Below are 26,265 nucleotides of genomic sequence, written 5' to 3' on the forward strand. Positions count from 1 at the left end.
CTTCTATGCGTCATCCATTTCTCTGCCCATGTACGTACTTTTCCCTAATACAGGTAACAGATTGTTAAGTGGAACAGTATCATACCCTTTTGCAAAATACAAACTATATCATTTCAATTGCACTACCAATATCCAGTGTGAAACTTACTTCCTCATAAAATGAATTATATTGGTTAGGCATGATCGCTGCTTCATGAAATCATACTGACAATTACCAAATTAGTGTTTACAATATATTTCACAATAAAATTTTTCCTCATTTACGAATACTGTAGGGGAAAAAAGTAGGATACAATGCCCTGCTTTTTATTATACAATTATTATATTTCCCCCTATTTTGTAGTGCCAATATTAGCAGTTTTATTTATCTTACTGTTAATGAACTTGCAAAATGATTTGGAGAATAGACTTACTGCCTTAGTCAGTATTCCAGTTCTAATATTTCAAACCTAATTACCATGTTACATATTTCTCTACATTCTTGGTTCATTATATATCTAGATGCAACAGTATTTAACATATTCAATGCTAATTCAAGTGGGACTTGTCCTCAGTATATACCTAAGAAAATTCCACAAGTGCTGCACTGTCTGCACTGTACCTCAGACTACATAACATTAATTAAGAAAGAAAAATTACTTCAGACAATAGCTCTAAACAATAATAAAACTTCAATTTAATTACAAATAAATATGCAGATATATAATAGACTATATTGACTTAAATACGGCTGCATAACACTCAGAATAAGCAAATATTAGGCAGATACGTTATTAATAAACAGAAGTACAGGGACCAATCAGAAATGCACTGTCCACAGACTTCTTGTAAACAGTTAAATGGTCACCTCCATTTAAGGCTGCTATGAAGAATATTCAGGAACCAATACGGTTCCACTTCTGGTGCTAATTCCGCCAAAGATAAATCAAACAATACAGTGATAGTTGTTTAAGACAACAGATCAATATTCTAACCACAAAGTATATGTCATGAACAGTCCCATGGGTCATAGTGGAACCTCCAAATCTGATAATTGATGAGAGCACTCACTCTATATAACATTTAATGAAATAATAATTGTGATAAATACTGTAAAACATCCAAATCCATAGATTACAGAAGAAAAAAAAAATGTACAGCTGTGGTGTATGATACCTGTGATAAGAGTCTAGTCCTCCTCTCACTCTAGCTGAGCTGGCCAAATTGGCACACTTTTCTATACATGGATATCTGCAGGGGTTAAAGTGGGCAAGAATGGGGTGGAACTGTGTTCCGTCAGTTCTATTTGGAGGTGGAAAGAGTTCCGCCTCCTCCAGCCTACTTTACCCGGCCAGTCAAGGAGCCGGGCTGGAGTAGCTCCAGGTGCCCACTGAGATTTTGTTACCAGCGGACGCCCTGCTCCTTCCCTACAGTGGCAGTCGGAGGCTGGAGCTCACTCCTGAGCTCCGCCTTCCGGCTCCTGCAGTGGCTGAAGGGAGAACAGTCATGACTCTCATCGGACCGGACGGCAGCGGACGCAGGAGCAGGCCTTAAGGTAAATATTGTGGGTTTTTTGCGTAAGGGGTACTACTACTACTACTGGTGGCAGTACCACTGGGGGCATAACTACTGGGGGCACTTTTAATGGGGGCAATACCACTTGGGCTGATTACTACTGGGGGGCACTATTACTGGGAGCATTGCATAAGAGGCACAACTACAGGGGACATTACATAAGGGGCACTACTGCTGTGGTCATTATGTGTAAGGGGCAGTCTGCTGTTGGCATTGTATAAGAGACACTACTACTGTGGGCATGTGTATTAGGGGCACATACTACTGTGGGAATTGTGTAAAGGGGCACTAATGTGGGCATTGTGTAAAAGGGGCACTACTGTGTGTCATAACATGAATAAGGGACACTACTATGTGGTGTAATGTGAATCAGGGGCACTATGGGCCTGATTCAGAGCCGCTCGCTGTGAATCAGGGCGGGGATTTTTTATTTATTTTTTCTCCTGCTGCTCGCTAAGCTGTGGGTACCCACCCACAGCTTGTGCGAGTGGGCTGGAGATGGTTGCGATTATTAGGCTTGCGAGGAGTTCCTGTGGTAGGGTCTCAGCTCTCACAAGCCTGAGTGGACTCAATCCTCTAATAGAGCAGGAAGTCCACTACTGCCATCACGAGTGATGTCAGTAGGGCCGCCCACAAACGGCAGGCGTTCCTAAGGGAATGCCAGCGTTTGTGCAGCCACCCCCCCTCCAAGCCTTCAAAACAGGGCGAGCTGTCAATCAATATCGACAAAAGCCCCGTCTTGTAGCGAGCCCCGGAGCGACTGAACTTCAGGCCCGCGCATGTGCACGCCGGACGCGGCGCATGCGCAGGGGCCAAACATAGACCCGCTTGCGAGCGGGTCTGAATCAGGCCCTATGTGTGGTGTAACGTGAATAAAATTGTGCTACTATTGTGTGACCACGCCCCTTTATTTTGAGACCACGCCCCTTTTTGTGGTGCGCGTCTACCCAGTCCTTTTATTAAAAAAGAATAGAGAACGGGGGGGGGGGGGGGGGAAGAGTTCCACCACATCTCTAGGACCACTTTACGCACTGGGTAGCTGTACGTGTGGTTAAAACCTTTTCAATCCACCTTGTAGATATATTTCTTATATTATTTATGAGTATAGTTTTATATACTTATTTTGCTAGTTAACTTAATAACTTCCCTAATAAAGGTTACTATAGAACTCAATTTAATAAAAATGTACAATACAAGAATTTTATGCCACCTAGTGGTGTGAATCACTTAATTGGCTTGATCAGAATTTGTCCTTTGCTCAGCTTAATTCTAGGCTATTTGCGAAATTATGTAATAATTCACAATATGTTTCTAGAGTAATTTGTGCATATGTATCTTGTTTGCTCATGTATTTGTTACCTCAAACAATTGTTAATATTTTGGTCACTATTAAACTCTTTTTAAGAACTCATATTTCTGTTACTCTTCCTTTCAACGTTGCTTCCAAGAGACTGAAAAACGTAAAAACACAAAGAAATGGCTCTCAGCTCTATGCCTCAGCAGATACTGGATTTTTACTCTTCCTTATATGACCTGCGTACTAGCTGCACCCCTCCTCAGCGTTGTTAGCCTGCATTCATGCCTACTTGGACTCCTGTAATCTTCCTCGCCTATCAGAATCGCAACAGTTGTGAGTGAGCCACCAGATCCCGTGCAACCACACTCCAGCAGACTGTGCGGATTAATTTGATATGCAACACTTGTATATCTGGGTGCGACTGATGGAACTTGACAGTGAAGAAAAACTGCAGCCATTGCATGGTAGCACTTCACATTCTGATTCCGAGACTCAGTCGCACACACATCAGTGGCAAATGCAGGATTTTGATAGGGGGTTTCCAAATCCTTGGTTACCGAACCAATGAAAAGACATCTAGCCACAAATTGATAGACAGACAGGTAGGTAGATAGATAGAAACAGCTTACACAGGATTTAGGACCACTACAGTAAAATATACCACTCAGCCTATGACGGGGTACACACACACTGACTGACACAGACACACACCTCTATCACTAAATAACATGAATGCAGCAGGCAAATAAATACAGCTAGCATGATTTATTAAAGACCCCCCTCCCCCCATTAGTGGTCCTCCTTTTGCAGTGCCCCCAGTAGTAGTCCCCCTTATGCAGTGCCCCCAGTAGTAGTCCCCGCTTTGCAGTAACCCCAGTAGTGCCCATTATATAGTGCCCCCAGTAGTAGTCCCCCCCTTTGCAGTGCCCCTTATATATTGCCCCCAGTAGTAGTCCCCACTATGCAGTGCCCCTAGTAGTAGTCCCCCCTATGCAGTGCTCCCAGTAGTAGTCCCCCCTATGCAGTGCCCTCAGTAGTCGCCCCCCCAGTAGTGCCCCCAGTAAGTCCCCGAGTAGTGCCCCTTATATAGTGCTCCCAGTAGTAGTCCCCTTCTATAGTGTCCCAAGTAGTAGTCCCCCTATTCAGTGCCCCCAGAAAGGGCCACCCCCTATTTAGTGCCCCCAGTAGCAACCCCCCATATACAGTGCCCCCAGTAGTGGCCACCCCATCTATAAAGTGACCCCCCCTATACAGTGCCCCTAGAAGCGGCCAGAACCCCTATACAGTGCCCCCCTATGCAGTATCAGTGTCATTGCCCGTGCCCCTTACACACACACACACACACACACACTCAAAAAAAACCCCACAACTTACCTCAATCCCTGCTCCTGCTACTGTCCGTTCCTCCAGGCCCGCTCTGCACTATCTCTCCCATCACCCGCTGCGGCTGGAGCCGGAAGGTGGAACTCATGAGTGAGCTACAGCCGGCTCCCTCCGTGGATGCAGCAGTCAATGACAGTCTGTCTGACTCTCATTGGCTGATAAAGTAAACACACTGCCGCCGGGTAGTACGAGCGTACTACCCGGTGGCGGCGGCGGTCTGTTTGTTAGCACTCAATGCGGTCTGCACTACACTTCGTGATCGGCGGGCAGGGGGGGTTTCTGGGTACTCAGAAACCCCCCTTCCTGCGCACCTGCACATATACTGTCCAGTGTCACATTTCAAATTAATCAGCACAGTCTTCTGGTGCAGCGTCTCTGTGACTTAAATGCATTTTGAGCAAAAAAAGATGACAGGTGCTAGAAAAGTCTCACGGGACCAGGCGCAGGGGTGTATCTATAATGGGTGCAGGGTGTGCGGTACACACGGGCCCCAGGGTCGGGGGGGGGCCCGCACCGCACATCCTACACCCATATTATCTAATACTTCCCTCTCTGAGGTCATGCGTCAGGTGTCTCAGCCCTGCACAAAACGCTGGAACATGTCAGCCGCGGCCATTTTTCCGCTTTTTCCCCATGCGTAGGGAGGAAATCGCAGAGAAAATGTCAGCTGCGCCATTTCCCCGGTGACCTGCGCATGTGCAGTAAACTCTTGGCGGCACACTCTAGTGGCCAGAGCCTACTGCTGCCGTCCGCCGGGGAGAGGGGAGGGGGCCCCAGACAGGGAATGAACACAGGACCCCTCCTCTCTTAATACGCCCCTGACCAGGCACGCAGAGAGGGACTGTTTGGTGCGGCTGCTGCAGAGACAGATGAGGACACATCTGTATACTGTATTTTGAATATTGTTGTCAATTAACTTATTATACATTGTTTCCCTTATCCTTCCTTTTCTCCATTTTGTGCCCTCCCCTTTCTTATATTTGAAAAAGCTTAATAAATACTATAAAACCCCCCCCAAAAAACACGACTTCACAAGATGTACCTCAAATTCTAGGTAGTCTTCCTTTTGCTTAAATTCATCCACCTCTTTTCCTTTCACCTTCTTATCGGGAGGAGACGTGCGGTGTTCTATTAAGCTTGATGACATGCTCTTGAATTTAGATTCATGTGTTTTCACCTGTTCCTCCTAAATATTAAAATACATCTGGTAAACATTTTTTTTTTAAGATTTCAGGACATTTTTATCAGCATACATCAACATTTAATTCATTTCACTGTTCATTTGTATAAACTAAAAAGACTACCCTACAATCTAATTTGGCTAGACTGATTTTTATTGCAAAATGGTTTCCTACAGCAAATCCAATTTAAAATACCTCTGGTGACTTACAAGGCAATAAATAAAATTGCACCAACATATATCTCTTTGTTCAAAAGAATCTCTTAACACGAGCCCTCCCACTCTGCACAAGATCTCCATCTCTCATACTTACTCCCATTCCCGGTTACAGGACTTATTCGGGTGCACCCAGTCTGTGGAATGCCCTCCCTCACACAATAAGATTTTCCTCTAGCCTCCAAGCATCCAGGCATGCTGTGAAAACTCACCTCTTCAGTGAAGCATATTAAATCCCCAAACCACCCTTTTAACCTCCCTAGGAGATTCTACCCAATTACCATCTTTATACACAGTTCACAAAAAAGCTTACTTCTTCATTGCCCAAACAATCCAGTCTGACCAAGAGCAACATTGCAATGTATCCGGATCATATAGCCCCCACTAAGCACTTATTGCTTTGTCTGGAGTATGTGGCATTTAACCTAAGTACAGATGTGTCCTCACTCATCTTTACTGCAGTTGCGGTGAGCTTGGTCCTGTAAGACTATGCTAGTGCCAGTCATCTTGTTTGCAGAAAATGCATCTAAGTTGCAATGTAATGTGACTAGGACGCACCAGGAGACTGTGCTAATTCATTTGATATGTGACACTCGTATATCTGTGTCCACTCAATCAGCCTGCAAAGTGCTGCAATGCATCGACCACAGTTTTTTTTCCAATCCAAGTTCCACTTACATACTCAAGTGCCACAGATATACAGGTAGCGCATATCAAATTAAGCAGCACAGTGTGCGGATGTGTCCTAGTCACATTGACTGCGACTGAAGACGCATTTTTGGGGAAAAAAAGACACCCGACGCTAGTATGCATGGTGCATTGAGGCTAGATGAGCAAGACACATCTGTAGCATTCCCGCAAGGCTATACTAGTTTATTTAGCCAGTGTACTGTATATCTACCTGCAGTACTGTTATTTACAGGGATCATTTTATTAAGAGTGAAACATTTTAGTAATGGTGAAAGCCAGACTCTAAGCAAACAGACTGGTGGGTTCCAAGTGCAGCTCTATCCAGATATCTCCATGCATACACTCTCCCAGACTGGTGGGTTCCAAGTGCAGCTCTATCCAGATATCTCCATGCATACACTCTCCCAGACTGGTGGGTTCCAAATGCAGCTCTATCCAGATATCTCCATGCATACACTCTCCCAGACTGGTGGGTTCCAAGTGCAGCTCTATCCGGATATCACCATGCATACACTCTCCCAGACTGGTGGATTCCAAATGCAGCTCTATCCAGATATCTCCATGCATACACTCTCCCAGACTGGTGGGTTCCAAGTGCAGCTCTATCCGGATATCTCCATGCATACACTCTCCCAGAGGAGAGCACTTCATCCTCTTCTAAAGGAGCTCTCTGTAAATTGTGTATCATAACCACTGGGACTACCATTTGCAGCTAAAGCCAATAGGGATTAGAAATACCATTTTATAATCCTTGCTATTATAAACATTGGATCTTTCACCTGTCACAACTGCAGAGACTCAATACTAACTTACACAGTGAGAACGATAGAGTGCTAATAAGCTAGGAATTACTTATCTGCTACAGGGGTGATTAATGCTGCACCCCCTCACTCATCATACACATTCTGCTGATCGTCCAGTTGAAGAGCTACTGACCTAATGAGTAGACACTTAGGGCCTGACGGGGGCGTTCCCAAGGGAACGCCTACCATCAGAAGCCGGCCCACTGACATCACTAGTTATTTCAGTGGGAGTGATTTTGGCTCTGATAGAGCCAAAATCACTCAGGGCCTTGCTGTTGAGAAACTCAACCACAGGCTCCGGCTCACAGTGGCGATGGTCGCGATGGTCAAGACCATCGCGGCCATCAACCTGCACGCTCGTATAGGCTGTGGGTGGTGACCCACAGCTATACGAGCGTCCAGGAGGACGCTCCATAATTATGGAGGGCGGCCCTCATTCAGAGCGTGCGCTCTGCTCAGAGCGTCCGGCTCTGAATGAGGGCCTTAGTTGCTAGCTCTACCACAGCTTTAGGAGCTACCAAACATTATCCATAATATGCAAACAAAGTTGTTGCCCAAAATCCACATGAATGTTATCACTTTACTCTTGCAGAGGTTGAAAATGTTGATATTGCAAAGCAGATTGTTTGCAAGCTCTGGGATGTCTGAAGCCAATAAATCAGAAATCTATGGAGAGATACCTTTGTTCTGATTGCCTAATACATAGAGTTGAAAATTCAAATATAACTAGTCCCCCTGAGGCCATCTTTATTAAAGGAGCTTTTTCTGTTTATTTACTCCCAAAGGTCCTGTTAAACCTACAGCTGCCTGCCGGAGTGGTTCCTTGGGGATTATGAGGTGTCCTACACAGGCTGAGACAACTCCAGTTGTGATATGGCTTCACTTGACATAAGTATGCTATGAAGTGTATTTCACAACACATTTAGATTGTATGTGACAAGGACAACCTTAGTAATGACTTTAAGGTCTTCCTTGACTGCAATTTTTTCTGAACACTCCTATAAATCTACTGTGGTTCATTGTGCTGTCATTAAATAACGAGGTTGTTCTGGATTGTAAATGCCTGCCTAATGTTGCCCAGCTGTGTAGCTACATTTAGTTTTTTGTGGATCTTATATCAGTGGGTGATTTAGACACATTTCCTCTTTTATGGGGATAACTTTACTTTATTGCCAAAGCAAATTTGACATATAAATTTAAAGGACATGCTGCCTGCCCAAAGTATGCCCTTGTTACATGTATTTTACATATAATGCACAGATGCTTCATAATTAATATTTATTGCTGCAACTAAAACTATACGTACTCACCCCCTTTGGAGCTTCAGTTCGTTTTTTTTTGTCGTCAGTAAGTAGCTACTGTAGGATATACAGGACTGTAAATATCTGCCCAATGTTACTCATAATTTTGCATATTCACGGATATAAATCTGAGGGAGATTTTATACACTCTTCCTCTTTTTGTGGGTGTCTTGCACCCAGGATATAAACAAATTTGATATATCATCTGTCCTTTAAGTTTTTGCAACAGAGTATATCCTTGTTACTTGTACCATTCATATATCTAAAGCCCGATACTCAGTCAAACATCGCTGCTGCAAATCATGCTATAATTATTGACTCTTTTTGAAGTTCCCAGGAGGGGATTGGACTCTATATTCTATTTACACCAACAAGAAAAAAAAGAAAAACTAGCTGCACTAGGACCTCCCAATTAGATCAGACCATGAGACATTACACATTACTGGAACAATTATATCTTTCTATTATGGAATGGACAGAAAAAGGGAGTTTGTGGAAATAGTCCGCACAGGATAAAGGTTCCATACTGTTTAATAACGGGAGAATTAAATTTGCAGCAGTAATTTACCGTGTGTGAAGAAAGGTAGTAGCCTCAGGCTTTAAGCCCGGGGATATTTAATTAGAGCACCATTTTCTTGCCCGATAAATTACTGTGATAATGCACGTTAACGCATAGAATCCAGGATAAGTTCCCGGAAGTATGGGTTAACAAGGTTGCTGCACCCGCATACAGGCTACTTAACGCGGATTTCTTTTCGAGCCAGCTCCGGCTAATAAAAAAAATCCTTGTTATCTGCAGCCAGGGCCTGCCTTCTGCTCTAATTGAATAGCCCCACTGCCTCCATTAGTTTGCGGCAAATTATCGTTGAAACTTGCATTCCCCCCTAAATTAGAAATAAGGCTAATATATATCTATCTTATAACGTGTACGAACTGTATGATTTAATTACATAGATATATATTGAACCGAATGTCCCTCTTATGTTTTATTTCTAGAGGCACTTAGAATCGGTCAGCTAGTTGTGCTCCCCCAAGACATTATAACTATTATATAACGTTCTATGTAAGGCGCTGCAGAACACTTGTGGCACCATATAAATAAACAATAATAATAATAATAATAATAAAACCAAAGAGAAATAGGAAAGAGACTCTGCTTGGCGTCACACTTTAGATTAGAGACCACTGAGACAGAAAAAACTGTCAGAATGTGCCAATTGTAAATAAGATAAAACTTTTAATGTATATTCATTTAATAGGAATAAGCAATATAATATTACTTACATACAGTATAGTGGCTCATCTATTAGGAGCATCTGTGTGAGAGAAGATCCCACTTTGCAACATATAATTAAGGAGGAGGGCGAAGTGTTAAAAATTTATTTTTAAATTAAACGGTAAACTGTTTGATATTGCCAATATACCGGATTATATTAATCTCATATATGCTGTAGTCCTACAGTGATAATTGCCAAGTGCATAGTATAAAATCTGACTACTGTGGCGATTACCACCTTTTGGTATAGTACAAGATATATATCACTTTTCATTTACCAAATCCCACTAAGAGGGAAGAATCACAATTAGAGTTTTGATGGTCAGTAATTTAAGTACCTATGTTTTCATAACATTATCATTCCTGTCATGTGAGTAAAACATACTTCCCTACCCTTCCGGAACAGCCGGGAAGCTCCCAAAAATCGTGTGGTGCTGCCAGTCAGAGGGACAAGTCTCCCGGGGGCTGGGGTCACCCGGCCGTGGCCACCCACTTCCCCAGTGAAGTGGGCAGCACAGGCGGTCGATGACGCAATTAGCATTGAATTGCGTCATCATGGGCTCTGTCCCTGCTCCACAATGTCTGTAATCTTGGCATTGCATAGTGGGGCAGGGTTATGATGATGCGGTCACATCACGCCCCTGACTTGCCCACCTCTGCCGAGCCCCTGCCCCCAGACCCACCAATCCCCATCCCCGCAGTGCCAACCTTCAGAGGTCAGCAAGTATGAAGTTAAAGCAGTGTGAATTTGCCATGACTAATGTCACATACATGGAGTCTTATTACGCAACACTTGTATAACACAGAATTATATACCATAGTAATCTGTTTTAGGTACATATGGCACAAAATGTCATATAACACAAAATGAATTCCAACAGTAGTCCATCTTAGGTACAGGATATAATCCTTATTTAACCAGATTCTAACTATGAGGGAGGAATCCCAATATAATTATAGTATAAATGTTAGGGGTTGTTGTACTGCTATAATAATAATTGCACCATTACCAACATATACATTGAATTGGTACACTTTGGAAATGACTTACATCACTTATGTAATATCAGTACATCACATATAGTTCAAATCCAATTTTCAATAGTAGTCAAACAACTTATCATGAAATCCATGCATATACAGAGAATATATATAAGTGTGGACCAGCGTTACCTTGGGAAAAATTAATTAATGCATAGGTATATAATAAAACCTATTATGTCCCATTTAATAAATGCTATATATTAAAGTATAACCATAATTATCTCCACTGGCGTATATACTGTATAATGGGCGCATGGTGTGGGGGCCCAGACCTCCCACCCTGCACCCATTTCTTCACTACTTACCTCTCCAGAGCCTCACGTCAACGGCAGCAGCGCAGCACATATCACCAGGAAAATGGCGCAGCAGGCATTCTCCTAGCGTTTTGTGCATGCGCAGTAGGTAAATCTCCAGGAAATTGGCTGTGACGCCTTTTCCCAGGAGACCTGTGCATATGCAGTAGATTCTGGCACAGAACTAGAGTCTACTAGAGCTCAGAGTCTACTGTGCTGCAGTGCCAGGTAGAGAGGAGGGGGTCCCGGACGGAGACCATACACAGGCCCCAACCTCTCTTAATACACCCCTGATTCACTATCTAATAAGCTTAGTCCACATTACACTCTCCACGGAACAAAACCTTGATGTAAAAGCGGTCTTCAATGCTTGTTTTGATTTCAGTATTATTCTGTCAATTGGCGCAATACATTTCATATTATGTAACAGTTAGCTACTAGCGCTGTATTTGGAACGTGAGTCTTGTTAAATTGTTTTATGTAACTCTTTTCCCCATTTCAACTCTAGTCTCCTTACTGCTTAATGCTACAAGTAAACACAAACGTACTACAAATACTAAACAGAAATGAACGAACAATAAAGGGTGAAAGCACTAACTTTCTATCCAGAAAACATATTTAAAGTCTAATAAACAACTTAAATTAAATAATCATTCACATCCACTATCATTCCACTGTAATGACACAAAGTGCTAAAGTCAGTGGAGTAACAAATGTACATTTAAGAAACAATAAAAGATGAAGAGGGAAAGTTCTTGATTAAACAGATATATTCCAGGGGCATATCTATAATGGGTGCACACGGGCCTCTAGGCCCAGGGGATCCCACACACAGCACACCCTGCACCCATATAGATCTAGCCACAACCATATAAATATATGTACCGCTCCGTTGGTGTGATGTTGGCCACAGAATCACCAGGAAAATGGCCACAAGGCCATTTTCCGGTGATTTGCGCATGCGCAGTAGAGATGACCCAGGAACGCGATGCCGGCGCCATGTTCCCGGAAACCTGCGCATACACAGTAGACTCTGACACAGAGTCTACTGCGCCGCCTGAGAGGAGGGGGCCCGATCGAAGCCTGCACATGGGCCCCCTCCTCTCTTACACCACTTCTGAGGGGTGCCCTTGGTAGGATTTTCTGTTGCCCAGAAATCTGGGTGTTGAAAAGAAAGGCATACCTTCAATGTCATGCAGGAACTTCAGGCATTGCACTAGTAGGCGACCAACACACAGCTCAGGGAGGGGTTCACTATATCATGTTGACGGTGATCATGTCAACATGAGAATGTCAACATGGTGATCAATCATGTCAACATGTTCATCATGTCGATATCGTCAAAATGTCAACAATGCACTTCTAAAGTATCTCTAAACCAAATGTTGACATTTTCACTATGTCACAATTCCCAGATGTCGACATTTTAACTATGTTGATATCCGCTGTGGCACAGCCGGCCGGTGCTGGGGGTGGTGAGCAGCAGCGCTGAGCATCCTATAGGACGCTCTGCGCTGTCAGCTCCAACAAAGCAGCAGCGCTGAGCGTTCCCGGGTAGCACCATTCAGACAGAAGCAGGGTAATTTCCCGGGACTTAAGTCTGGACCCTGGTCGATTGCAGGGGCGGCTACCCGGGAACGTGTTCCCGGGTAGGTACCTTTCACACAGACATGAGACCTGGGAAATTTGGCCAAAATCCCGGGAATCTCAGTATGTCTGAAAGGGGTAAGTCGCAATGTGATGCATCTAGGACGCACCAGCAAACTGTGCTGATTAATTTGAGATGTGACACTTGTATATCTGTGTGCATCTGAGTCTGCAAAGACGTATAAGGACACATCTGTAGGTTTACCCTGTACCAGCTCTCCCAGAATTTGTGGGAAACTCAGTTTTTTCGGTAGTCCCCCACACCCCCAGAAGATTAGGTGGATATTCCGAATCCTGCCCACTTCCTAGATGGGGTGATAAATGTCGGAAATCGCAGGTCCGTAGGGAGGGTGAGAGGTTAAAATTACATAAATAGAGTCATGAATCGCAGAATTTTGCCACAGCGGGTGTTTGGAATAATGACAAAGTGCCCAATCCTGCCCCCTACACAGTCAGCTGTATCTCCTTTCTGTTTAATGCACAAGAATTTGCAAAAAAAAATGGTAGTTGCTCAGATCAGCTTAATTGCATAACACAGGTGCTTGTAAAGGGCGGGGTTTACACTGAACACAGAAAAAAAAGAGATTTGCCCTCCAGCACACTGCAGCAAAAAATACTTAAATCCTACATGATAATAGCGATTCAGAGGTATTAGTTACACACATTTGCAAATATATGAATAAGCGCCAGGCCAATCGTCAAGGCTCCTCTATACTGGCGTCCCTAAAGTTAAGGGGCTCACGTCCGAAAAGCAAGGCACCCCAAAAAAATTCCAGCCAAGGGCCATCCCCAGGGCATCACACGAAAAAAGGGAAAAAAGGTGATAGTGAAGTATAAAGAAAAGATGTGTAAAGATAAATCAATAAGTGTTAATGAAATGAAAAATAATTAAAATGGCATAAATAATGTACAAACAAATAGAGAAGTGATAAAAGTATTCTATGTGAATTAAGTGGTGATGCCATGAGAAAGGCCCAGTCAGAACCCCCCTGGGGGCCCCACTCCCAAATGCTCACCCCAAAATAATTATTGCTACATAATGGTAGCACCCACTCTGGGTCATATAATTACAATTGATGTACTGCATGATAACAGTACATATATAAGCTGAGAGCTAACTTACCTTGGAGGTACCCCAAAAAACCTCCACATGGCACTATAAGCATCAGCACCTCCTCCTAATGCTGACTGCCTTCATGCCTCTCCAAACTTGCAAAAAAAATGGTAGTTGCTCAGATCAGCTTAATTGCATAACACAGGTGCTTGTAAAGGGCGGGGTTTACACTGAACACAGAAAAAAAAAGAGATTTGCCCTCCAGCACACTGCAGCAAAAACAATACTTAAATCCTACTTGATAATAGCGATTCAGAGATATTAGTTACACACATTTGCAAATATATGAATAAGCGCCAGGCCAATCATCAAGGCTCCTCTATACTGGCGTCCCTAAAATTAAGGGGCTCACGTCCGAGAAGCAAGGCACCCCAAAAAAATTCCAGCCAAGGGCCATCCCCAGGGCATCACACGAAAAAGGGAAAAAAGGTGATAGTGAAGTATAAAGAAAAGATGTGTAAAGATAAATCAATAAGTGTTAATGAAATGAAAAATAATTAAAATGACATAAATAATGTACAAACAAATAGAGAAGTGATATTTTTTTTGGGGTGCCTTGCTTCTTGGACGTGAGCCCCTTAATTTTAGGGACGCCAGTATAAAGGAGCCTTGACGATTGGCCTGGCGCTTATTCATATATTTGCAAGTGTGTGTAACTAATACCTCTGAATCGCTATTATCATGTAGGATTTAAGTATTGTTTTTGCTGCAGTGTGCTGGAGGGCAAATCTCTTTTTTTTCCTGTGTTTAATGCACAAGAATTATCATAGGCAATTAGGTGGCATACATTACATATTATACATTTTTGAAGATCTTCTGGCATCGAACTTCATAATCAATACTTTACCTCACCAAGGGGCCCATTTATCAATGAGTTTTATCATATGCAACGAGTTTTAAAACTCGTTGCATATGATAATAGTGCTCAAGCCAATCAGCTCCTGTAATTTTTCAAACTGATCACAGTTAGGAGCTGATTGGCTGGAGCACCATTATCATATGCAACGAGTTTTAAACTCGTTGCATATGATAACACTTGTTCATAAATGGCTCCCAAGTGTTAGTGGCCCATATAATGTAAATTACACACTGAAAATATGTATCCACATATTCATGTGCAAGTGATATCCTAAAAACCTTACTAAATTCTGACATAAAATTATCTGTGAAGATTCTGGGGAATGGAATGAAACAATCTCCTGAATCACTGAAGGCAGGCATAATACAGCAATAGGTGTAATAACCGCTCACATTATAGTACCATCATATACCAGCTCACCTGTTACCAATCAATAGACACAGAGAAGGTCAGCCTCTCTAGCCTTCTCTGTGTGAGATGGATAACATGCAACTGGTGAATAAGTGATTGAAATACACAGGGGTAGATGTAGAATAGCGGCACCTAACGTGCGCTTATACCGCTTCTGGGCTTCTTACATCTCCCCCATTGTCCTATATCCGGTTTTACATCTACTAAGAGACAACTTCATCCAGATAATAATATAACAAATCAGGGGAGTTTTAAAAGTATTTTTTAAGGAACCTTCGGTCAGAACATATTCAGAAAATAGGTTATTAAACCTGTTTATTCTAAGGATATGTGGGATCTTGACTGTGTTTTATATATGTTATTTGATTCCACTTCGGGTGTACTGTTATAATGCTTGTATACACAGCGTACATGTAATCAGGGAGAGCACCTTTGGGAATGGGTATGAAATACCGCCGGCCGCATGGCCGGTGGTTCGATTCCCGTCAGCGGCAGCCCGACAAGAGCAGAGTTAGAAGCAGCGGAAGCCTGACAGCGCTGGAAATCCCGATAGTGGATAGGTAAGTATCTACTAACCTAACCCCCCTAACCCTAACCCTCCTTAGGGGTGCCTAACCCTAACTTCCCCCCCAAGTGCCTAACCCTAATCCCCCCTCTAAGTGCCTAACCCTAACCACCCCCTTCCCCGCTGCCTAAACCTAAGTCCCCCCGGGGGGGTGCTTAACCCTAAGTCCCCCCCGGGGGTGCCTAACCCTAACCCTCGCCCCCCCCCTAGCCTAACCCTAACCCTCCCAGGGGGGTGCCTAACCCTAAGTCCCCCCCGGGAGCCCTAAACCTAACCCTCCCTCCCCGGGCTGTCCGCTCGCGGCGCCCGGCATCTCTACGATCGGGATGCCGGGCGCCAGTCTCCCGGCGTCGGGGAAATGCGGGAGTCTACATCTAGACGCCCGGCATTTCACCCTTGCCGGGATATGACAGTTGGGAAGCCGGCTGCCGGTATTTAGGCAGTCGGCTTCCCGATTGCTTCCTCACCTTTGTGGCTAAATGATATTTTATTTATCTTGAATTTACTAGAGAAACGGTGAAACCTCTTTCTTTGCACAATGTGATTGTTTCATTGTTGTCTGCAGTTTTAATCCAGCCTGCATCTCATATAAACAAAGTTGAACACACTACCTTCAGGGTTGATTGTGACCAATTGTGCGCAGCGAGTTGAATATTACAGTTGTTTATAATGTACCATCTCTAAATCATAGGCAATTTGTGTATATATTGTAAAGCAGACATGTGAAACATGTGGCCCGCTATATTATGTCATGTGGGGATGACATAATCTGGAGCACATTATTAAGGGGGAGGGGGGGAATCAGGAGCATATTATTTTATCATCTGAACCTAACTTTGACTGCAACTTTATAATGTTATATTGAATGAACCTTATATTGTACCTTTCAAAATTGCATATAAGACTTTTTTTTTTCTTGCCGTCCACACACTCTTAGACCTTGAATATTCAGCCTGGTTGGGATTTTGAGTTTGACATACCTGTTGTAAAGGCTACTTATTCTCTTTAATTCTTATTTTATAGTGTCAAATTTATTGGGAAAGCTTTCTCAAAAGAAATACTTATCTTCTAGTTGTTTATAGAAAGGATACATATGATATAGGGATAAAGTAAGTCATGATCACCTAAAAGACTTCACCCACTGAAGAAGATTATACAAATCTCAGCACTTGGTTAAGATCCTCCACCAATGGTAATGTAACTTATCATTCCAATGTCTCCCTCCTCCCACATACACACACGTCCTAGAGGGACCTGCCCTGCCTTTACCAGCTTAGTATATCTGCAGAGTATCTAGAAATTCAGGTAACCTCCAATATTGGCAACATTCTTATTTACTGTAACCTATTATGAATGACATGATAGCCAGAAGTGGGACGATCCACTTTTTTCCCTGGTTTAGAAAAGTCAAAATAATGAAAACTATCATGCTGTCATGGCTTCTTTACGTCAGATAATCATTCCTAGAAAATATCTCTGAGTCATCTAAAGCTTATTCACAGACTGCATCTGGGCTGGTAAGCATATTACATGAGAGCTAAGTTAGTCAGGATATGCAGAGTTACTATGCTGAAATTCATCTAATAAATTATTTGAACTGATTAAGCAATCCTTAACATAATACCCATTACACACCCAGCGGACTGAAATAATAGAGCCTCTCTATATCTATAGAGGTGCAACGCCACATTGTTCTGTTAGATGTGTGTTAGAAAACAATCATCTTTACAGTGTTACTAATACATTGGTCATACATATTCACAAATACTTATTTATGACTGTAATATAAATACTGATTTTTTTTTTCCATAAACTAGTTCTGTATGAACAACACATACAGAAGACAACAAATAATAAGGGTCATGAAGCACCAATACCTGGGATAGGCGGGTAATGGCACTTGGAAGAAGAGGCCGGCTAAACTTCTTATGAGATCCAATTGCAGCTGGGAAAGGAGGAGCGGAAAACATGGCTGCGACCACATTGATGCGAGTGATCCAAGAATGCATCTGTTCTGTATTCCTGAGAAATAGAAATTGAAGTCTAAGAACAGATTTCATACAAACTCTACTACTACTCCCCAAACTGCTGCAGGTGATGAAACTAGCTTCACATATAAACACTCAGAATGTTTTTGCTCATGATTACAGTGAGAATTCCAATGTTTAAAATCTAACAACAGAGACAGCTAACATACACACAAATATATATATAACATGCAAATGGATGATATGATATTTATCTAAATGCGTAAGAAAGATTTCATGTAACACCAGAGGTTTCCTTCTGAAAGTGCACATAAAGAAGCTGAGGACTATGCTGAAAGCCATAGAAAGGATTTCCCACAGACTGATACCCGCTGAGTACATGCACGTGAGTTGCCTGTGAAATCTGCTGGCGTCTTTAGAGCTGACAAAAGTACTTAAGCAGATGGACATTACATGTTAGCTGGCCACTTACAAGCTAAAACGTATTGCTTCTGCATGCTTTCACCAAGTACTGCTGTTACCAATTACTACTAATACCCAGGTTTGAGCTACATAGTAGCATAACGACTATAGACTAGACCGTAACCATGGCTAAGAGCTCCCGACGCCTGGCTCACCTACGTTCAATATGCTGGGCGACGGGATTTCGGCGTGGGGCTAATGATCGGCGTCGGTATTTAGACTCCTATCTTTAGTCACAAGTCGGGATCCTGACTACATCCCGTTTTAAGTGAGCATTTTTAAGTGTGCATTATTTGAATAACTGAAATCATTTTTAGTTTCTTCAATGTTAGCCATTTCAATATAGTTTTTAATGGTATTTAGTAGAGATGTGTGGGTTCAGGTTGGTTTGGATTTTCCCACCAAATTCGGATTTCAGAAAGAGGCAAAATATCATGTTTCTTCATTAAAGATGATGTTTGTCCATGAAAGATGACGTTTTGCCTCTTTCCAGGGGCGGATCTAGACTGTTGTATTAGGGGGGGGGGCGAGTTAATGATTCCGCCGCTCTCGGCAACCCCCCCCCCTTTACTTTCACTTACCTCCGCTGCTCCGGTGATGTTCTCCCCCCGGGCTTCGGTCAGCTGCTCTCCCATCCTACACTGTGACCGGTCAGCTGTTTAATGCAGCAGCTGACCAGGGTCACAGTGCAGGAGCCGGGAGACCAGCTGACTGGAGGGAGGACATCACCGGAGCCTGATCTTCGGTCCCTGGACAGAGGTAAGTTTTTTTATTTATTTATTTTTGTTTAAGCAATGATCAGCGTGTGGTCTATTTAGACCACACAGCTGATCACAGGGTGTGAGGAGCCGGCTGTGATCGCTTCCTCCCCGGCTCTCGGGTCAGTTGACAGCCTGTCACTGACACATCCCCCTAACTGGGAGACGGGAGCTCTGATCACAGCCCAGCCATTATCATCTCTCTGCTCTGAACTTAATGATGCAAAGGAGAGAGATGATAATGGTCGACAAACTGTGCTATGGGGGGCGATCGCTCCAATCGCCCCCCTGGATCCGCCACTGCTTCTTTCTGAGATCCAAATTTGTCGGGAAAGATCCGAACCAAACCAAACCTCCATATCTCTAGTACTTAGGCTCTATAGGTGATTGAATTAGTGCTAGCTTTATGTGTCAATTTTTATTTTTTTATCTTTAGTATAGCAAGTTATGCACAGAAGGTTATTAAATATCTGAGCCTTGCGGATTTTGAAACTTGATTACTATAGCACCTATTCCTCTTATTATTTCTATATGTATATATGAAGCATGGGTGGCAAAGTTTCAGCTGCAGGTGCTACAATTCATTCAATTTCCAGCATTAAAACATATCACCACTTTGTGGAGGTACAAAATAGGAGGGGGTGTCATCCGATTTCAGAGAAAGCGTAACCAGTTTAATGGGTGTAACACTGGAGAGTCTCCATGTGAACAGCAAGCTTCCATTGCATAAAAAAGCCAGTAAGAGCATGTACTATGACGCCAGTATTTATGGTCCTTGGTGGAGTGTTTCCTTTACACTCCTATCATCACCCAGTGTAATGTGACCACACATTTATTTATAGAAGTGCACACATGCTCTGTCCTGATTTACACATTACAAACATGGAAGGTATAGAAAGGGTATAAAATTCAGCTCCTGATGTGCAACTTTGATACATTGTCCTTCACATATGAACACAATAAAGCTGGCTCTTAGATTTCCCTGTCTAATTCAAATTACAGAGAACGTTTCAACACGCTCCTAATAATCCTGTCCCAATATCATATGTCTTACCTTCTGCAGTACCATGAAAGTAGCAGAAATGCACCATGTAAAAGAGCCTGTTAGCAATGTTATCAAATCAGTTTGGTAGCAAATGACCTTAGAGTCAGTCATGAATAAGTGACTTACAGGCAGAAGACTCTCCCTGCACTTCTCCAATTCTGATACTGTTACATTGTGACCAAGTTCAAATATACTTATGCTTTGATATTATGATGACTGACTTTAATTAAGGCAAACAAACAGAGTAACAAAATAAATAATATGACATTGCATTTGACAGCATTGTAAAGTATATAGTGGCAGAATAAAAGGCAGGGTTTATTAACATTTGGTTTAAGCATTTTAAAAAACGAGTCAGTAGCAGCAGTTTGGGGAAAGCACATTCATTTATCAATGAGCAGAATATTGGGAACAAGCATTTAAAGAACTGAACAGACATTTATTGCGAGTATTATTAGGACTCACTGAGCTTGGAAGAGGAATACTCTCCAGTCTGCTGTTCGCAGGTAGAAGACATTTGGCCTTTTGCTATAGTCGGATGCTCTAGTAGCCAAAGAATGATGTATGCTGATTGCATTTTTCAAGTCTTCTTCAGAAATAGGCTTTCCTGGTTTATATTCCTCCTAAAATACAGACAGCATGAATATTACTGTACCCAACTGTCACGCAGAAAACAGATGCCGTGCGGTGTCAGATTTATGACTTGAAGCTACATGCTGAGCTGATATTTTATCTTAGCTCGAATGTTAAGGTCATAATGAGAACGGGTGCAATTCATTTGTTAACACGTAGGGGTAGATTTACTAAAGCTTCTAAAACAGACAAGTGGTGATGTTGTCCATAACAATCAATCAGATTCTGGCTATCATTTCTCTATTGCATTTTAGAAAATGGTACACAGAATCTGATTGGTTGCTATGGGCAGCATCACCAATTGTCTGTTTTAGATGCTTTAGTATATCTATCCCATAGTGCTAAATTTGCTAACGAGGGCAAGAGTGAGAAAATGGAATCACCATAGGAAAGGGAAATGAGAGTATCAGGTATAAAACAAAAAGTATAGAGATGTTCTCGATACCTCTGTGCTCCCTACATTGTGGCAGTTATACAGAAACAACAAATGTTTTATATCAGGATGACAATGCCACCTGTCATGTTTCCAGGGCGACGCTGGACTGGTATACAGAAACTTCAGTAACCCGGATAGACTGGCCAGCTCAGAGTCTAGATCTTAATCCCATTGAGAACCTCTGGGACGAATTGGAGTGACGGGTGCGTTCTAGGCAGACTCGACCTTCCTCAATGTCACTGTTGCTCACTGTACTTAAGGCGGAATGGCAAAACATACCGCCTGCTGTTGTCCAGGAACTTGTGGACAGTTTGCCAAGAAGGATGTCTGCAGTAATCACTGCACGTGGTGGACCTACAAAGTACTAACATCAATAACATCTCATTGATCTATTTGCGGTCAGTGCCCAATTACTTTTGCCCATGTAGTGTATATTGAGTACAGTAACTGACCAACTATAATTGGGGAGACACTACTACATTTGGCCATATTAGTGCAATTCGATGTAACATTTTGTAAAGATAGTTTGGCATAAAATATTGCTGAATTACAGAAACCACTCTTTACCTTTTGTAGGTAGAGAATCATCCCTTTCAATATCCCATGGAACGTTTTCCAGCCCCTCTTTCCTCTGGGAGCTGTGGGGAAACGAATGGACACAAATTGAGTCAGGAGAAAATGAGTACAGCAAATGCAACCAGACCTTGTTCCCCAGCACTGTTCAAACATGATGTGCCAGCACCACGAGAGCCAAATAGGTTATCTACTGTATAACAGTTAATCGTTTCAGAAATAGTTTCAACCTCCATAGAAAAGCTACTTTCCTATGCTGTAATTTTTACAATACATAATAGACTATAAACAGAAGGAAAAAACCCTGCGCTCCCTATAGAAATAAGCAGCTCTATTGACACACACCTGAGTGTGTGTATATAATAATAAGAAATGAGAGCGCTAAAATAAATAAATAAATATACTGTATAGAAGTACTGAGATGGCAGCAGAATGAAGTAAATCAAATTAAATAAAATTAAAATAATAATAATAAAATTAATTGAACTGAAACATAAAATAAAACAATAAAAAATGTAGGCAGTCAAGAAAGGTTAAAATTGAAGAAATGTATGGCACAAATAATGGAACCTGATAAGGTTCTTCAGATCTCCGTTTATAGCTCCTTTTATAAGATATGGGCCCTCATTCAGAGCCGTACGCTCTGAGCAGAGCACACGCTCTGAATGAGGGCCGGGCTCCATTTTCATGGAGCGTCCTCCTGGACGCTCGTATAGCTGTGGGTCACCACCCACAGGCTATACGAGCGTGCATTGTGATGGTCGCGATGGTCGAGACCATCGCGACCATCGAATTTGCGAGCCGGAGCCTGCGGTTGAGGTTTTCAACCGCAAGCTCCGGAGTGATTTTGGCTCTATCAGAGCCCAAATCACTCCCACTGACATCACTAGTGATGTCAGTGGGCCGGCTTCTGACGGGAGGCGTTCCCTTAGGAACGCCCCCGTCAGGGAGGCACGCCCCCGGCACGCCCACCAAAGGGGGCGTGCTGTCAATCAACATTGACAGCACGCCCCCTTTGATCGGACACAACGAGCGAAGGACTTTCCTTCGCTCGTCGCGTCTGGCGCATGCGCACGACGGAGCTCCCTCCGTCGTGCGCATGCTCAGTCCATAACATCGACCCACTTGCGAGCGGACAGCCGCTCGCGAGTGGGTCTGAATCAGGCCCATGGTTTTAAGTCCTATGCGTATAGGACCACAGGGTTAAATTACTGTCATTATCTTACCCTACTGCCTTCCTTTATTATTATTATTATTACTATTTTAATTTTATTTTATTTCATTTACTTCTATAAAGTACATATATATATTTTTTTAACGCTCTCTCTTTTCTTATTACAATATAGACTATATTACAGACAAAATAATCATTATGTACAAATACTACATTGATTTGCCCTTTTGTGTATTCAATAACACTTGACAATGAACCTGAATCAGAGTTGTACACTGTTCGCTTCATTGCTGTGTCTTTAGATGCGGCAGCAATGTGAAAATAGGGTAATGCCGCGGGAGGCGTCTGAGGAAAAAGAAACCCACTGCTGGCATTGCAGATCCGAGTGCTGCATTCAAAGACGCAGCATCGGATCACCATCAAGCAGCCATCAGCCATCTGAGTAAGCTAAGCTTACTCACAATGGCCACCGAAACTCTTCTGCCAGGGCCAGGTAATCTGCATTGGAAGATGCAGACCCTGGCCTCAGCATGCCTAGGACACACCCTCCGTTTTCTTAAAAGGTCACCGTCGCCACTCCACAACAGAAGCAGCATGTCAATTATGCTGTGGCTTAGGGGGCACTGCGGCTGTTATTGCATACAGAGATTGGCACATGTACAGTACATACCCTGCGCATTCGCCAATCCAAAAACATTGGAGTTGTGTGTAAACCATCGGGTTTACATACAACTCTGAATCAAGCCCAATGTTTTTTCAAATTGTGGAAACAGGTAAGCAGTGCCATATCTGGTTGTCCTCGTGCCTTGTGCCAGCAATGCCCCGTAAGTGCAGAATGTCATTCTGAGAGGGGAAGGGCAGCAATGCCGGAGCTTCCTCTTGATGTTTCAGGGGACTGTAAGGGTAGCGGTGTACACATTTGAAGCATCCTAAAAATGCTCCTGATGGCGCTGCAGCAGAAGGCAGGGACCGTGGGGCAGTGGTGGTACTGCTCGCACACCCCTAGTTATGGCCTGGCAGGCTAGGTTCACATTAAAATACTACAAAGACACGTGCATTATCTCAGCAAAAATCAGGAAGCCAGCAGTTTAAATAAATAAAGAAGTGTGCTGCCATATGGGGGCTGATTCTCAATTGCATGCACTGGCAGTCACCCATCTGTGAGTATATGCACTCCTTCCCTTATGTACATCCGTGCAGCTGAATGTGCGAGAACAGAGACGCCGACTTTTAGCGACCTGTACGTGCTGTAATAACGATTGATATGTTCTTATGCGCCACCATCAGGTGCATTTTCTCCAACTGCCAATGGCCTCCTATGCTTGTGGCTGTGTGTCTGTAAATGCTGTCATTTTCACTGACACACCCGCGACACTCCCATAATAGGCCCAGTGAGCGGACCATGTTTGCATGCACTACTAGCCACCTCCCAGTCACAGACCAGGAACACCATCACTTTTCCGCCACATTTCTGATACAGTCTGACCCGAAGACAACAGCCCCTTTGTACTCTGTGTAACGCATGTGCCATAGTTGCTAATACTATGAGAACATCGGTAGAGCGTGCGGAATGTATGCGACACGGAATCAGGCCCAAGAACTCTAGCTGCTCAAAAAGAAATCGATCAATGCTAAAACAAATGAATATGTATCTGTAAAAGATCGATTAGGTAAAAAAAAACATTGTGAGAAATATCTGGAGACATGCACTAGCAAAGTGAGACCGTATGATATATGCAGGGAGCTCATTAAAATTATCTAAAATAAACGTTAAAGACTATTAGGATAAAAGTCCTATAACTGCATTCAGTATAAGTTTAGCCCTGGTATTAGCGCAAATATAAATGGATCGCTACGAATGTGTACCCAAAGCTCTCGAATGAGACATATACTGGCCTGCTGAAATACATGCTAGTGTGTTGGGAATACATGCTAGTGTGTTGGGAAACATACTGCCTGCTGAAATACATGCTAGTGTGTTGGGAATACATGCTAGTGTGTTGGGAAACATACTGCCTGCTGAAATACATGCTAGTGTGTTGGGAAACATTGCATACTAAGGGGTATAGATGCAGAGGTGAGTGGATGAAGGTGTTATGTTACATGTAATAGAGATATTTACAGTTAAAGATAAATTAGACATGAATTGGACAAAGCACTTTTATCCACAAAACATATCAGTAAATAGACTAGCAACATTTAAAATAACATTGTTACTATGATCCCTAGGTCGTAACACCTTCAAAAAAAAAAAATAAGTAATTTTTCAGAAAATAGTTACATAACACCTTCATCCACTCGCCTCTTCCATTATCAAAGAGCATTGTTGCAGGGGAAAACAGGTACTGACGCTGGCAAAGACCTCTTTCCACTTTATTTATATATACACATATATGTATACAGTACACACACATTGAGTTTTAAATCGGTGGGAAGTAAGAATAGGGGGAAGAAAGCAGTGTAGTACTTATATTAAATCCATAACTCTAGATAACGGTAGAAATATAAGACAAACCATTTGGCTAAATGAGATGTGCATTTAATTAAAGTGCCATAGACTTGAAGTTTACAATCTATATCCCCTACCACATGTACACACAATTTTATTTAATTTTTTATGTAGTCAAATAACCTACAACCATTTTTGTGGAATTTGGGAGGAAACCCATGCAAGCACTGGGAGAATATACAAACTCCACATAGCTAAGGCCTTAATGGGAATCGAGCCCAAGACGTCAGTGCTGAGTTTTGCTATATATATATATATATATATATATATATATATATATATATATATATATATATATACACATACAAACACACACACACACCAGAAAGACCAGCATGCCAGATTCCAGCACTGGAAGCCCGCAATAATTTTGTGCTTTCTTTCTTTATTTAGTTTGACACACTGGTTACCAATTACTGTGCTGTGCTATGCATATTTTAAAGTGATAGAACTATAAGTTTGTGAGCAGTATGTGCATGGCTAACTGACTAAAACCAGTGTAATTTGTGCCATCATGCATACATAAATGAAATGATAGCAGACATTAGTTAGTAGCAGTTATAAAGGCAGATAAATGTCTTCCCTTTCTCTGCATTGCCTGACAAGAAACAGTGACCTGCAGATCGCTACATAGTTTAGTATACTTATGATCGTCTGCTACAGCCACACTCCAACATCTGTCCGGCACTAGCCACACTGCAACAACTGCTCAAGCTCCTGTACAACGTCCGCTCTAGCCACTCCGCAACGTCCGCTCTAGCCACTCCGCAACGTCCGCTCTAGCCACTCCGCAACGACCGCTCTAGCCACTCCGCAGCGACAGCTCTAGCCACTCCGCAGCGACAGCTCTAGCCACTCCGCAGCGACAGCTCTAGCCACTCCGCAGCGACAGCTCTAACCACTCCTCAGCGACAGCTCTAGCCACTCCACAGCGACAGCTCTAGCCACTCCACAACGTCCACTTTAGCCACTCTAGCCACTCTACAATGACCGCTCTAGCCACTCCACAACAACAGCTCTAGCCAATCCACAATGTCCACTTTAGCCACTCTGC

General features: G+C 42.8%; 1 protein-coding gene across 1 annotated transcript in view; it reads right to left on the bottom strand.

Annotated features, from left to right (window-relative positions):
* The window catches only part of PSD (pleckstrin and Sec7 domain containing), a 266,492-nt gene that overhangs the window by 1,775 nt on the left and 238,452 nt on the right, over positions 1-26,265 (bottom strand). The window contains exons 14-17 of the mRNA XM_088473556.1: positions 21,523-21,593; positions 20,352-20,509; positions 17,511-17,655; positions 5,277-5,420 (exon numbers count right to left, since the gene is read on the bottom strand). Coding sequence (XP_088329682.1) covers positions 5,277-5,420; positions 17,511-17,655; positions 20,352-20,509; positions 21,523-21,593 — 518 coding nt within the window. The remainder of the gene's footprint in view (positions 1-5,276; positions 5,421-17,510; positions 17,656-20,351; positions 20,510-21,522; positions 21,594-26,265) is intronic.

The sequence above is a fragment of the Taudactylus pleione genome, unplaced genomic scaffold (assembly GCF_031769625.1).
Source record: "Taudactylus pleione unplaced genomic scaffold, aTauple2 ptg000016l, whole genome shotgun sequence".
Taxonomy (NCBI): Eukaryota; Metazoa; Chordata; class Amphibia; order Anura; family Myobatrachidae; genus Taudactylus; species Taudactylus pleione.